This window comes from Manis javanica, chromosome 16, assembly GCF_040802235.1.
Source record: "Manis javanica isolate MJ-LG chromosome 16, MJ_LKY, whole genome shotgun sequence".
Taxonomy (NCBI): domain Eukaryota; kingdom Metazoa; phylum Chordata; class Mammalia; order Pholidota; family Manidae; genus Manis; species Manis javanica.
In genome coordinates this window covers 17,327,824-17,343,890 of record NC_133171.1, presented here as the reverse complement: position 1 = coordinate 17,343,890, position 16,067 = coordinate 17,327,824, and the positions used below count along the sequence as shown (strand labels likewise).

Genomic DNA, 16,067 nt, shown 5'->3' with positions numbered 1-16,067 from the left:
TACTTATTTTCTGCCCGGTGGATCTATCCTTTGGGGTGAGTGGTGTGTTGAAGTCTCCTACAATGAATGCATTGCAGTCTATTTCCCTCTTTAGTTCTGTTAGTATTTGCTTCACATATGCTGGTGCTCCTGTATTGGGTGCATATATATTTAGAATGGTTATATCCTCTTGTTGGACTAAGCCCTTTATCATTATGTAGTGGCCTTCTTTATCTCTTGTTACTTTCTTTGTTTTGAAGTCTATTTTGTCTGATATTAGTACTGCAACCCCTGCTTTCTTCTCACTGTTGTTTGCCTGAAATATGTTTTTCCATCCCTTGACTTTTAGTCTATGCTTATCTTTGGGTTTAAGGTGAGTTTCTTGTAAGCAGCATATAGATGGGTCTTGCTTTTTTATCCATTCTATTACTCTATGTCTTTTTATTGGTGCATTAAGTCCATTTACATTTAGGGTGACTATTGAAAGATATGTACTTATTGCCATTGCAGGCTTTAGATTCGTGGTTACCAAAGGTTCAAGGTTAGCTTCTTTAGTATCTTACTGCCTAACTTAGCTCGCTTATTGAGCTGTTATATACACTGTCTGGAGATTCTTTTCTTCTCTCCCTTCTTATTCCTCCTCCTCCATTCTTCATATGTTGTGTGTTTTGTTCTGTGCTCTTTTTAGGGGTGCTCCCATCTAGAGCAGTCCCTGTAGGATGCCCTGTAGAGGTGGTTTGTGGGAAGCAAATTCCCTCAGCTTTTGCTTGTCTGGGAATTGTTTGATCCCACCATCATATTTAAATGATAGTCGTGCTGGATACAGTATCCTTGGTTCAAGGCCCTTCTGTTTCATTGCATTAAGTATATCATGCCATTCTCTTCTGGCCTGTAGGGTTTCTGTTGAGAAGTCTGATGTTAGCCTGATTGGTTTTCCTTTATAGGTGACCTTTTTCTCTCTAGCTGCCTTTAAAACTCTTTCCTTGTCCTTGATCCTTGCCATTTTAATTATTATGTGTCTTGGTGTTGTCCTCCTTGGATCCTTTCTGTTGGGGGTTCTGTATAATTCCATGGTCTGTTCGATTATTTCCTCCCCCAGTTTGGGGAAGTTTTCAGCAATTATTTCTTCAAAGACACTTTCTATCCCTTTTCCTCTTTCTTCCTCTTCTGGTATCCCTATAATACGAATGTTTTTCCTTTTGTATTGGTCACATATTTCTCTTAGTGTTGTTTCATTCCTGGAGATCCTTTTATCTCTCTCTATGTCAGCTTCTATACGTTCCTGTTCTCTGGCTTCTATTCCTTCAATGGCCTCTTGCATCTTATCCATTCTGCTTATAAATCCTTCCAGGGATTGTTTCACTTCTGTGATCTCTTTCCTGACATCTGTGATCTCCTTCCGGACTTCATCCCACTGCTCTTGCATTTTTCTCTGCATCTCATCCCACTGCTCTTGCATTTTTCTCTGCATCTCATCCCATTGCTCTTGCATTTTTTTCTGCATCTCTGTCAGCATGTTCATGATTTTTATTTTGAATTCTTTTTCAGGAGGACTAGTTAGGTCTGTCTCCTTCTCAGGTGTTGTCTCTGTGATCTTTGTCTGCCTGTAGTTTTGCCTTTTCATGGTGATAGAGATAGTCTGCAGAGCTGGTACAAGTGACCGCTGGAAGAGCTTCCCTTCTTGTTGGTTTGTAGCCTTTTCCTGGGAGAATAGCGACCTCTAGTGGCTTGTGCTGGGCAGCTGTGCGCAGACAGGGCTTCTGCTTCCTGCCCAGTTGCTTTGGGGTTTATCTCCACTGTTGCTGTGGGCTTGGCCTGGCTGGGGCTGTTCCTCCAAAATGGTGGAGCCCCGTTAGAGGGGGAGCAGCCAGGAGACTATTTATCTCCGTAAGGGGCCTCTGTGCTCCCTGCTGCCCAGGGGGTTAGAGTGCCCAGAGATCCCCAGATTCCCTGCTTCTGGTCTAAGTGACCTGTCCTGCCCCTTTAAGATTTCCAAAAAGCACTCTCCAAACCAAAACAACAACAGCAACAATGAGAGAGGGAACAGAAAGGAAAAAAAAAAGAAAAAACACGCGATTTTTTTTTTTTTTCCTCAGGTGCCGTTCCCAGGCACCCGCGCACTGGTCCTGCTGCCCTGTCTCCCTAGCACCAGGGTCCCTGTCCTTTCAAGGCTTCCAAAAAGCACCCACCCACCGGTCCCGCAGGGAAGGAACGCTCAATATTCTTGGTCCTCAGGCACTGGTCCCACGCACCCGCTCACCAGTCCCGCCGCCCTGCCTCCCTAGCACCGGGGTCCCTGTCCCTTCAAGGCTTCCAAAAAGCACTTGGCAAAAAGAGAGAAAAAAAAGGGGAAAAACGCGCGATTTCTTCCGTCCTCAGGTGCTGGTCTCAGGCACCCACCCACCGGTCCCACAGGGAAAAATGCGGGATATTCTTTGTCCTCAGGTGCCGGTCCCAGGCACCCGCTCACCAGTCCCGCCGCCCTGCCTCCCTAGCACCGGGGTCCCTGTCCCTTTTAGGCTTCCAAAAAGCACTCGCAGAAAAGAAAAAAAAAAATGGGAAAAACGCGCGATTTCCTCTGTCCTCAAGTGCCGGTCTCAGGCACCCGCCCACCGGTCCCGCAGGGAAAAACGGGGGATATTCTTTGTCCTCAGGCGCCGGTCCCAGCCACCCGCTCACCAGTCCCGCCACCGTGCCTCCCTAGCACTGGGGTCCCCGTCCCTTCAAGGCTTCCAAAAAGCGCTTGCCAAAAAGAGAAAAAAAAAAAAAAAGGGGAAAAACGCGCGACCTCCTCCGTCCTCAGGCACCGGTCTCAGGCACCCGCCCCCAGGTCTCGCAGGGAGAAACGCGGGATATTCTTTGTCCTCCGGCGCCGTTCCCAGGCACCTCCTCACCGGTCCCGCCACCCTGCCTCCCCAGCAACGGGGGCCCGTCCCTCTAAGGCTTCCAAAAAGCGCTCGCCAAAAAAAAAAACTGCTCCGGTTTCTCTCCACCCGCCGGGAGCCGGGGGGAGGGGCGCTCGGGTCCCGCCGGGCTGGGGCTTGTATCTTACCCCCTTCACAAGGCGCTGGGTTCTTGCAGGTGTGTATGTGGTCTGGATGTTGTCCTGTGTCCTGTGGTCTCTATTTTAGGAAGATTTTTCTTTGTTATATTTTCATAGCTCTATGTGTTTTTGGGAGGAGATTTCCACTGCTCTACTCACGCCGCCATCTTGGCTCCCGCCCCTGTGGAGTGTCTTTTTATGTGCTTGTTGGCCATCTGAATTTCTTCTTTGGAGAACTGTTCAGATCCTCCACCCATTTTTTAATTGGGTTATTTGCTTTTTGGTTGTTGAGGCCTGTGAGCTTTTTATATATTTTGGATGTTAACCCCTTGTCAGATATGTCATTTACAAATATATTCTCCCATACTGTAGGATGCCTTTTTGTTCTGCTGATGGCAGCCTTTGCTGTACAGAAACTTTTTAGTTTGATGTAGTCCCACTTATTCATTTTTCCTTTTGTTTCCCTTGCCTGAGGAGATGTGTTCAGGAAATGGTTGCTCATGTTTATATTCAGGAGATTTTTGCCTGTGTTTTCTTCTAAGAGTTTTACGGTTTCATGACTTACATTCAGGTCTTTGATCCATTTCGAGTTTACTTTTGTGTGTGGGGTTCGGCAGGAACCCAGTTTCATTCTCTTGCATGTAGCTGTCCCATTTTGGCAACACCAGTTGTTGAAAAAGCTGTCGTTTCCCCATTGTATATCCATGGCTCCTTCACATATATTAACTGACCATATATCGTTGGGTTTATATCAGGGCTGTCTAGTCTGTTACATTGGTCTATGGTTCTGTTCTTGTGCCAGTACCAAATTGTCTTGATTACTGTGGCTTTGTAGTATAGCTTGAAGTTGGGGAGCATAATCCCTCCAGCTTTATTCTTCCTTCTCAGGATTGCTTTGGAATCTGTAAATTGCTTCAGGCAGGATGGCCATTTTGACAATATTAATTCTTCCTATCCATGAGCATGGGTTGTATTTCCATTTACTGCTGTCTTGTTTAATTTCTCAAGTGAATGTCTTGTAGTTTTCAGGGTATAGGTCTTTCACTTCCTTGGTTAGGTTTATTCCTAGGTATTTTATTCTTTTTGATGCATTTGTGAATGGAATTGTTTTACTGATTTCTCTTTCTGTTAGTTCATCATTAGTGTATAGGAAAGCCACAGATTTCTGTGTATTAATTTTGTATCCTGCAACTTTGCTGAATTCAGATATTGGATCTAGTAGTTTTAGAGTGGATTCTTTAGGGTTTTTTATGTACAATATCATGTCATCTGCAAACAGTGACAGTTTAACCTCTTCATTGCCAGTCTGGATGCCTTTTATTTCTTTGTATTGTCTGATGCTGTGGCTAGGACCTCCAGAACTATGTTGAATAGAGGTGGGGAAAGTGGGTATCCTTGTCTTGTTCCCGATCTGAAAAGAAAAGCTTTCAGCTTCTCGCTGTTAAGTATGATGTTGGCTGTGGGTTTGTCATATATGGCCTTTATTATGTTGAGTTACTTGCCCTTTATACCCATTTTGTTGAGAGTTTTTATTATGAATGGATGTTGAATTTTGATGAATGCTTTTTCAAAATCTATGGAGATGATCCTGTGGTTTTTGTCCTAATTCTTGATGTGGTGGATGATGTTGATGGATTTTTGAATGTTGTATCATCCTTGCATCCCTGGAATAAATCCTACTTGATCATGATGGAAGACCTTTTTGATGTATTTTTGAATTCGATTTGCTAATATTTTGTTGAATATTTTTGTATCTATGTTCAGTAGGGATATTGGTCTGTAATTTTCTTTTTTTGTGGTGTGTTTCCCTGGTTTTTGTGTTAGAGTGATGCTGGCCTCCTAGAATGAGTTTGGAAGTATTCCTTCCTCTGCTAATTCTTGGAAAATGTTAAGGAATACGGGTATTAGGCCTTTACTAAATGTTTGATAAAATTCAGCAGTGAAGCCGTCTTGCTTAGGCAATTTATTCTTAGTTTTTTGATTACTAATTCAATTTTTTTGCTGGTAATTGGTCTATTCATATTTTCTCTTTCTTCCTTGGTCAGCCTTGGAAGGTTATATTTTTCTAGAAAGTCCCTTTCTTCTAGTTTATCCAGTTTGTTGGCATATAATTTTTTATAGTGTTCTCTCATAATTCTTTGTATTTCTGTGGTGTTTGTAGTGATTTTTCCTTTCTCATTTCTGATTCTGTTTGTGTGTGTAGACTTTTTTCTTGATCAGTCTGGGTGGGGGTTTATCTTTTTTTTTGTTCTCGAAGGACCACCTCCTTCTTTCATTTATTATTTCCATTGTTTTATTCTTCTCTATTTTATTTATTTCTGCTCTAAGCTTTATTATGTCCCTCCTTCTACTGACTTTGGGCCTCATTTGTTCTTCTTTTTCTAGTTTCGGTAATTCTGAGTTTAGACTGTTAATGTGTGATTGTTCTTCTTTCCTGAGGTAGGCCTGTTTTGTAGTATACTTCCCTGTTAGCATGGCCTTTGCTGCATCCCAGAGATTTCACGGTGTTGAATTATTGTTGTCATTTGTCTCTATATATTGCTTGATCTCTGTTCTCATTTGTTCATGGATCTGTTTGTTATTTAGGAGCATGTTATTAAGCCTCCATGTGTTTGTGGGATTTTTCATTTTCTTTGCGTAATTTATTTCTATTTTCATACCTTATGGTCTGAAAAAGTGGTTGGTACAATTTCAGTCTTTTTGTGGCCTTGTATATATGATCTGTTCTTGAAAATGTTCCATGTGCACTTGTGAAGAATGTATATCCTGCTGCTTTTGGGTGCTGTATTCTGTAGATGTCTGTTAGGTCCATCTTTTCTGATTTGTTGTTCAGTGCCTCTGTCTCCTTACCTATTTTCTGTCTGGTTCATCTGTGCTTAGGAGTGAGTGGTGTGTTGAAGTCTCCTAAAATGAATGCATTGCATTTGATTTCTCCCTTCAGTTCTGTTAGTATTTGTTTCACATATGTAGGTGCTCCTGTGTTGAGTGCATAGATATTTAAAATGGTTATATCCTCTTGTTGGACTGACTGTTTTATCATTATGTAGTGTCCTTCTTTGTCTCTTGTGACTTTCTTTGTTTAGAAGTCTATTTTGTCTGATACAAGTACTGCAACTCCTGCTTTTTTCTCCCTGTTAGTTGTGTGAAATATCTTTTTCCATCCCTTCACTTTTAGTGTGTGCATGTCTTTGGGTTTGAAGTGAGTCTCTTGTAGCCAGCATATAGACAGGTCTTGTGTTTTTATCCATTCAGTGACTCTTTGTCTTTTGATTGGTGCATTTAGACCATTTCCATTTAGGGTGATTATCAATAGATATGTACTTATTGTCATTGCAGGCTTTAGATTCATGGTTACCAAAGGTTCAGGATAAGTTCCTTAGTATCTAACAGTCTAACTTAATGCACTTAGTATGCTTTTACAAACACAATCTAAAGATTATATTTTTTATCCTCCTTTTTCTTACTGCTGCTTTGTTTATATATTACTTATATATTATGTAAGTTATATATTACTTATATATTTCTTACTGCTGCTTTGTTTATATATTACAGATATTTTTATCATATCCTGTACTCTTTGTGTATCCCTTGACTGACTTTGGGGGTAGTTGATTTAATTTTGCATCTGCTTAGTAATTAATTGTTCTTTCTTCATGGTGGTTGTGTTTCCTCTGGTGATTGCTGTTTAGCCTTAGGAACACTGCCATCTATAGCAGTTCCTCCAAAATACACTGTAGGAACAGTTTGTGGTAGGTAAATTTTCTCAGCTTTTGCTTATCTGGAAATTGTTTAATCCCTGCTTCAAATTTAAATGGTAATCTTGCTGTGTTGAGTATTCTTGGTTCCAAGCCCTTCTGCTTCATTGTACTAAATATATCATGCCCTTCCCTTCTGGCCTGTAAGGTTTCTGTTGAGAAGTGTGATTTTAGCCTGATGGATTTTCCTTTGTATGTGATCTTTTTTGTCTCTCTGGCTGTTTTTGATAGTCTGTCCTTATCCTTGATCTTTGCCATTTTAATTATTAGGTCTTGGTGTTGTGTTCCTTGGGTCCTTTGTGTTTGGATGTCTGTGCATGTCCATGGCCTAAGAGACTATCTCTGTCCCCAGACTGGGGAAGTTTTCAGCAATTTCCTCTTCAAAGACACTTTCTATCCCTTTTTCTCTCTCTTCTTCTTCTGGTACCCCTGTAATATGAATATTTTTCCATTTGGGTTGGTCGCATACTTCTCTCAATATTCTTTCATTCCTAGACACCGTTTATCTCTCTGTGCTGCAGCTTTTTTCTATTCTTCTTCTATAATTTCTATTCCATTTGTAGTCTCTTTCACTGTATCTAATCTGCTTTTAAATCCCTCCACTGTGTTTTTCATTTCTGATTCTGTATTCCATAATGTTTGAGTCTCCATCTGGAATTCTTTTCTGAGTTCCTTGAGTATTTTTCTGAACCTCCATGAGCATGTTTATGATTTTTAATTGGAAATTTCTTTCGGGAAGATTGATGAGTTCAGTTTACTTGACCCTTTTATTGGTGTTTGTGGGATTTTGGTTTGAACCAGGTTTCTTTGACTTTTCATATTTCTATGTGGCACCCTCTATTACCCAGAAGCTGTACTCTCTGGATCTGCTCAGCCCTTGGAGCGATGTTGGGTGTATTGGGAGCAGCGCTTATGCCTGGGGAGAGGAAAGAGATGTTTCCTGCTTCCAGGCTGCTGGGCCTGTCTCCACTGCCAGAACCAGTGGGTCGAGCACAAAGGTGGAAGCCTCTGTGGTCTGCGTTTGTAGCTGCTATAGGCGGAGTTTCCCTCTGGTGCCCTGATGCTAGGGCAGTGGCTGCCGGTTTGCGAGCCAGGTGTAGGCTGGCTGCGAGGAAGGCGAAGCAGGCTGCATATCGCAGTGGGGGGCCTTGGAGCTGTATCGCCAGGCCGGGAAATGGGGCGTCTGAAAATCCAGGAAGTTCCTAACCTTCTTGGCAGAGTGCGCATGGACAATTTTGTCCGCCTTTCCTTTCTTCTGGGCATTAAGCTCTGTGAAATATTTGCCCCTTTAGCAGCCCTCTCATTGTTAGGAAGTCTCTCAGATTGCCCACGCCTTTCTTTTGTCCCAGAGCATCCAGATATGGATCCCTGTTTTCCACGAGCAGCTGGAATCTCAGTCTCTCCAGGTATTCCACCTGTCTTAGCTTTCCAACCCCACTAATCACCAGAGCAACATGCAATGTAGGTTCGTGCTCCCAGAGAAGATCTCCAGGGCTGGGTGTTCAGCAGTCCCAGGGCTCCACTCCCTCCCTGCTCTGTTTCTCTTCCTACCACCAGTGGTCTGTGGTGGGGGAGGGGCTTGGGTCCCGCCGGATCACAGCTTTGGTACATTACCCTGTTCCGTGAGGTCTGTTATTTTCTCCAGGTGTAGACAGTCTGGCACAGCCTTCTTTTGTGTTACTTTTTCAGTAGTTTTATTAATGATATTTTCATATTATATGTGGTTTTGTGAGGAGTCCTGTGTCTCACCTCTCACACCGCCATCTTTAATCCTATTAATCACTTATTTTATGAATTATCTATGTGGTTTGAAAATATTTCCCTCCAATTCTGTTTTCTGGTTTTTTATTTTATTGTATAGAAGGTTTTTAGATGCATGTCATTCCACTTGTTAATTTTGCTTCTGTTGATTTTGCTTTAGGTTTTGTATCCAAGAGATCTCTGCTAAGACCCATCTCAAGGAAGTTTTTTTGGTATGCTTTTTCTAGGAGTTTCATGGTTTCCTGTCTTATATTTAAGTCTGTTTTTTATTGTGAGTGGTGTAAGATAGTGGTTTAGTTTAATTCTTTTGCCATGTGGATATCTAATTTTCCCAAAATCATTTATTGAATAAACCGCCTTTTTTCCATTGAGTACTCTTGACTCTCTTGTTAAGGATTAATTGACTATATATACTTGGAATTCTCTTCCATTGGCTGTTTTTATAGCAGTGCCAGACTCTTTTCATTACTGTAGCTTTGTCATACAGTGTGGAATCTAGGAAGTGTGATGCCTTCAGCGTTGTTTTTTTTCCTGTGGATTGCTTTGGCTATTCTAGGTTTTTTGTAATTCCAAATGAATTTTATGGTTTCTCTTTATTTTCTGTACAAAAATGCCATTGAATCTTGATAATGACTGCACTGACTCTATAGATGGCTTTGGGTAGTATAAGAATTTGAACAATATTAATATCTTCCAATCAGTGAGCATGGAATATCTTTCCATTTTTTTGTGTCTTCAGCTTCTTTCATCAATGTCTGATAGTTTTCAGTGTACAGATCTTTCATCTTCTTGGTTAAATTATTCCTAAATATTTTATTATTTTTGATGCTATTTAAATGAGTTCATTTTCTTTAATTTTTTAAATCAGATAAATTGTTGTAATGTATAGAAATGCTACTGATTTTTGCATGTTGATTTTGTGTCCTGTAATTTTACTGAATTCGTTGATTAGATTTAACAGTTCTTTGGCCGATTCTTTAGGATTTTCTATATGCAAGATCATGTCATCTAAAAACAGATAATTTCATATTTTCCTCTGATTCAGATGCCTTTTATTTGTTTTCTTTGCCTAATTACTTTAGCTTGGACTGACAGTACTATGTTGATAGGAATGGTAAGATTGGACACCTTTGTTGTGTTCTTAATATTAGAGGAAAAGCTTTGAACCTTTCACCGTTGAGTATGATATTAGCTGTAGGCTTGTCATATGTGGTCTTTATTATGTTAAAAGACAATCCTTCCCTATCCAGTTTGTTGAGAATTTTTGTCATGAATGGATGTTGAGTTTTGTCAAATGGTTTTTCTCAATTAGAATTAACATATCCTTCTTTTCTATTAAGGTGATTTTCTAAGGTTTTCTATCCTTCTTTCTATTAAGGTGATTTGTATATGTTGCACTGTACTTTTTTCCCAGGAATGAATCCTAGTGACCATGGTGTATGATCCTTTTAATATCCTTTTGAATTTGGTTTGCTAGTATTTAGTTGAGATTTTTTGCATTTGTAATCATGAGGGATACTGACCTGTAGTTTTCTTGTCATGTCCATGTCTGGTGCTCAAGCAAGGTTAAAGAAAAGTGCATTACTTTCCCAGTGAGAAGCCAATAAGATAGTTTTTTCTTTCCCCTTGTTATGGAATAGACGGAAATTAAGAAGAGGAGACATGTAACAACTGAGAGACAAGAATCTCTGTTCACAAGAGAGAGCCTGAAATTTTCATTTTTTAAAAAATGTAAATGACTTAAGAAAGGAGTGTTACTTGTTTAACATTTTGTAGTTGGTTGAGCAGTAAATATCTTTTCAAAATGTGTGTTCCTTACGAGTTCCTGGCAAAAGTAATCAGAGATTAAGCATTGTATATTTGGTGAGTACAGTGATGCATACGTATTTTAAAGCTATATATTAGCAATGTTACCCTTTGGCCAGGTTCTATTACTAAAAATTCCATTTTTCTCATTCTGAAGTTTTAAAGCATTTGTGTAATGATGGTATTTTAAAACCTTGCTTCTTGTTGTGGCGGCTGAATCACTTGAAAGATGTTCTTTTTTGTTTTGTTCACTGTTGCTGAGCCTTATCATTTTGGTATGGGACTAATTTGTCAAATTATAACTGTTTCTGTTATAATGATAAAATTTTCTTAAATTGTATTTTAAAATTACCAGAATAGAACCAACGTTTTAATTTTTAAGAGACCTTACGATGTCAAAAAACTATTGGGAATAATAACATTTTAATAAGTAGAATTTAATAATTATGTTTTAATTTTTCAAAAATGTTTTCTTTCTGCTTATGTACTTTGACTAATTTAATCCTGCACAGCATTCAGTGAACTTGTTTTAATATTTTTTTCTGATTTCAAGAAGTGAAAACAGTATCTGAAAATTTCTAGCAGAATGTTGTGTTGCTCATTTATTCCTGTGTCAGTTAAAAGTTAATTGAATATGCTTTGTAATATCTGACTAATGCAGTGTATATAAGCAATACTAAAATTGTAGTTTTATGATGGCCAAAGAAGTGTCAGTGGTTTAAAAAGATGTGGATCTTAAAATCCTTTTGAGTAATCATTGTAAACATTTATAAGCTTAATTTTTCATGGATATGTGTATTTGAAGATAATATGATGTGATTTGTACAGCCATTTTTGAATAGTTGAAACTTAAGAGAATTGCAAATTTCTGTGTCTGGTGAAAATAAAATAAATATGAAATATGGTAGATACTTTTTTTTTTGTCTTATGTAAACTGACAAATGTTACTAAAATAACATTTTAGTATATATTTTGGTTTTTATTTTTTCCATGTTAAGTGTGCATGGTCTTCAAAAGTTTACCCCTCATTTGTTGTTATAATTCGAACAGGTGTCTCAACTCTTGTACCTACTGCAAAACTAAACACGCCAGAGGGGGTTTGGCCAGTTATCCAGTTGATGAACTAGTAGACAGAGCCAAACAGTCCTTTCAAGGTAAGAGTTTCTACAGTTACGCACGATTTCATCTTCTTAATAAATCCTAGCAGTCTTCTAAGTAACGTTTTACTTTAGAGACAAGCTTTTTAGCTCCCTGAGGAGCTGACAAGTATTTCGGCCCATCTAATAAAGGATGTTCTCGGATTCCGTCAGGTTATAGTGTCCACATTACTTACTCTTCTTCCCACCACGCTTCCATTTTCTTACGACTCTAAGGTGAGCGATATCTTTAGATTCCATGCAAACCATGAGAAAAAAACAACAACAGCCAATCCATGATCTTCTTAGGTGTGGTAAGACTTTGTGAACTGAGTAAAATACTTTTTGAGACTTCTGCCTTTTTCTTTGTTAGTTTTTGGACCATTTAGAACTACCAGGGGTTTCTCGGAATCTTGGAAGAAGGTGGGTCTTGCTATCAGCCTGTAAAGCTAACCCTCTGCGCCCGCAGCACTTTGGACCTGTAAAGAGCGGAACCGTGGAGTCCTAATGGGCATCACCCTGTGTGGGCGGCAGCCACTTCTGAATCCTCACCCGCCGGGAAGTGCGATTGTCTAGGCATCTCTCAGCATATAGTCGAAACTTCCCTTTCACACGAGTCCCGGTTGCAGTGACACATACGGCTGAAGCCATAAATTTCCTCTTTAGTCTTGCCTATGTGAATGTGACATTGGCGTGTTTTTAAAGCCAACATGAGGTGACCTGTTGCCTCATCATCTGTGGTTAACAGCTGTTGGCAATGTGCGTTTCCGTTGAGCAGGTGACTTGGCACACTGCCTCTGTACCTCACACCCTGAACCTCGGAACGTATGAGTTCCAAACACAGGTCTTTATTTAGTCTATGTAAGGCTTTTATCAGCATGAATTTGGAATGCTTTTTATACTAGAAAAGTTCCCTTGATTGATTTATTAGCATCACCCAGCAACTTTTTCTCCCTTTTTGTTCTTAGCTCAGTCCCTCCTCCCTTCACATTCAAGGTGTGTTGAATGAGGAATGAAAGGGAACTCGTTGCCTCTTGCCAGTGTTCTGCTGTAGAGCCAGGAGATGATCTAATCCGAGGACAAGTCTGGGTGGTTGTCTTTTCTGCAACATGACTACTCTACGAATTTTTCAGAAGGGGCATAAATTTGCACAGGAACCTGTTCTATTTGAAAAATGATGCCTTTGTGGCATTCTTAATGGGTGTTTGTTTTTCCACATACCTGTGAGATAATCAGGATATTAAAACTGCCAGATCTATCCAAACCCTGCAGATTGGTAGCATAAGAATTAGTTCCTTCAAGGTACTTTTTCAACATTATGCATTTCTAAGTGTAACTACATAGAATTTTTTAAAATCTCATTTTACTCTTAAGATTTATTTGAAGAATTGAAAACTGTTAAGTTACCATGTAGGAAGTGAAAATATTCTCATGGCTCCCTCATATGTATCCTCACTTGTAACCTGTACTAACACTTTGATTGTTTCATGACTTAATATGGACACATTTTGTATTATATGTGACTATAAACTGGTTGTAGGATTTTCTAAAGGCATCCAACATAGCTATCTGATCTACCTTTAGAAATGCCGTCTAAGCAATACAGGCATAGTGTGTTACTGTCAGACTTGAGTTATTAATTAGCATTGTTATAATCAAGTAGGTTGTGCTGGTTAAGGTGAATGATGTCAAAGACTACAAGAGGTTAGCGGTGACTCTGGCTATTTATAGGTACAGTATTAGAAGATACTTAGTGCTTTCATCATCATCAGTGTATATGTGTCTGTGTCTGTGTGTGTGTGTGTGTGTGTGTGTGTGTGTGTGTGTGTGTGTGTGTACATAGGTCTGTATGTGCCATTTTATTGCCAATCGTGGGACGTTTGCAGTGTGAGGTTTTTCTCTTGTCTTGCTTTCTGTATATTAGATTTGAAACTGAATGCTAGCTTTTAGACTGGTGAACTCATTTGATTGATATGTGTTACTGTTACTAAAAGATTGAGGCCATAACTTCTAGGTGAGCCATGTGCTTAGGAAAATTTTAAGTCGTCCAGCATTTGGTATTTTTTGCCATAGGAGAGAGTGAATTTGAAACGGCACTCTGCTTACTACCCACACGATCTGAACGAGGCCCGTGGCCTCTCTGGGCCGCAGTCCCTCTTTGCGACGTGAAGTGTTGTTCGTTGATCAGATTTGAGAGGACTTATGTGAAGTTATTGGTTGTGCCATTATGAGGAAGATATATTGCTTAAACTGAAGGAATTGAAAATGAATCCAGGAAGTCTAATTTTGAGTGAGAATATTAGAATGTAATAGCCATTAATGACTAAAATCAAATGACAAATTTTTGCTTTTAAAATTCATTCTCTGAAAATGTTTGTTATAGATACAAACTATTAAGTATGACAATTGCCTTTCATTGTCTTAATTTGAGAAAAGCCAGTTAATGCTAACTGTGGCCTTTTAATCCCTTTCCACTCCAGGAAATATTAGTCTCTAAGCTCACATTTTAAGGACTGAGGTCATCCATTGTCTTTTTTCCTGCGAACAGCACTGGGATTTTGATAGTCTTACAGAATTTCTATGTTTGAGCTTTAAAATTGTGAAGCATAGTTATATATAATAGAATAAATAACTTTTTTTCTCATCACTTTTGCTGCTGCTTTTGTAATTTAGGTGTGAAGAATATTCTTTGGGCCAGAACCCCCCTTAAATTCTACATTCCATCATTATTAAGTTGTCTGCCCAATAATGAATGATAAACATTATCGTTCTTTGGTTATTTTAAGACGAAAAGGCTAAATATGCTGCCAATAAATTTTAGTATGTGTAAAAGTGCTCAGTGAGTTGGAGTTAAATTTCCCACTCTGAAATTTACATTTCCTTTCTTTCTTTTAAAGCTAATGACTGTTGGAAACACAAAGTGATTTTTAAAACCTCTGAACCAGTTGTAGAATGGGGATTAAAACTCAGGTTGCCTATCATTTGATACAGTAAGATAACAATTTCTTTCTGAATAACATGTATGAAACATTTTGTATTCATAAAAATTTATTTCTTGTAGTCTAATAAGGGCTAATCAAAGGCAAGGGAACATTCAGAGGAGATTCTGAAATAATCATGAAATATTCTGAATGGAAAATGGTTTCTCAGAACACTAAAAATATGCTGACTATACAGTCAGCTGCCAAAAATGAGAAAGGGGCTCATCAACTTGAATGGACAGCTTTCAGTGAAAATTATTTATATTTTTTAATAGAATTTTTTGAAGTTTACCTATTACAAAAATTGCAAATATATATTTAATTGGTTTCCTAGATTTTTTGTCCTTCTTTCTCACTTAACTGAGGTGCCTTGACATTTTCATTGACTATTTTTACCTTCTCAATGTGTTTATCATTTCTGTGGGCAGTTCTGTTTAAAGGATTTACCAGGTAACCTCTGGATATCATCTCATTGTTCTAACCAAATGTTGGGAATTCTTCCCCCTTATTTCCTCACCTCTGCGGAATTTAGGTTTTAAAAATTCCTAGGCATAGCAGTGTTTGGGCACTGGACTTTGACATGGTTGCATTTTAGATATCTAGAAAAACATGTCAAACAGTGACCAAGACTCTGCTGGGGCCAGAATGAATTTACAAGCTAATGTTTTCTAGGATATTTGTATTGATTTTTCTCTAGCAGCTAATCCATCAGCTTCAGTTGTATAAGTGATGGAACAACCTTTTTAAGTGTGCTGGTGAGTGGTGTGGAAACACTACCTTTCACTGCTGTGTCTGGAGTCAGACGTAGAGATGATCGATGAGCTATTTTTATAGCTATTGTGTGCTTTTCTAGAGCTCATTTGTGTTACTACCTTTTTCTCCCTCATCAATCTGAAAAACCCCCATAAGATAAGTGGCACAAAACGGTTATGGAAAGGTAAATAAAGTAAGATGAAAAATTCAAAGCAGGGAGAAAATTTCTTGGTTCTTAATGATTTCAGTATTAATGTTGGAATTTTAGAAAATGAACTCTGATTTCAAGACTTGCAAAGATACTGTCTGTTGTGTGTGAGATTAATTGTGAAATACAACTGGAAAATATTGCTTCCTGCCCTTTTAGATAGGAAAGGACATGAGTAATATTTGATTTTCTTGTGTGTAAACCTCACATTGTTGTGTTGTGTGGTGTTCATCAAGCTGCATTTGACTAACCACCATTAGTAATGATTACTGTGTATTGATTTGGATCAAAGCTCAAAAGGCCAATTTATTGTGTCCTGTTAATTTATTTTTTATTTTTTATTTTGATATCATTAATGTACAATTACTTGAACAACACTATGGTTACTATACTCCCCCCATTATCAAGTCCCCCCACATACCCCATCACAGTCACTGTCCATCGGTGTAGTAAGATGCTATAGAATCATTACTTGTCTTTGTACTAGACTGCCTTCTCCGTGTGTGTGTCCTGTTAATTTTTATGGCAGTTATTTAAATGTCTCTTTTATTCCTTTATCTTTTCATTTGTGCTATGTTCATGTAAAATTTAGAAACCTATTCTATAGGATTAATAGTGTTATTTTACGTTTATTATATATTGTCA

General features: G+C 38.7%; 1 protein-coding gene across 4 annotated transcripts in view; it reads left to right on the top strand.

The window, feature by feature from the left end:
- CDKAL1 (CDKAL1 threonylcarbamoyladenosine tRNA methylthiotransferase) overlaps positions 1–16,067 on the top strand; it is a 633,245-nt gene that overhangs the window by 295,660 nt on the left and 321,518 nt on the right. For all 4 annotated transcript variants that reach the window (XM_073224446.1, XM_073224444.1, XM_036994284.2 and 1 more), the window contains one exon: positions 11,395–11,498. In XM_073224446.1, the coding sequence (XP_073080547.1) occupies positions 11,395–11,498 (104 nt within the window). The remainder of the gene's footprint in view (positions 1–11,394; positions 11,499–16,067) is intronic.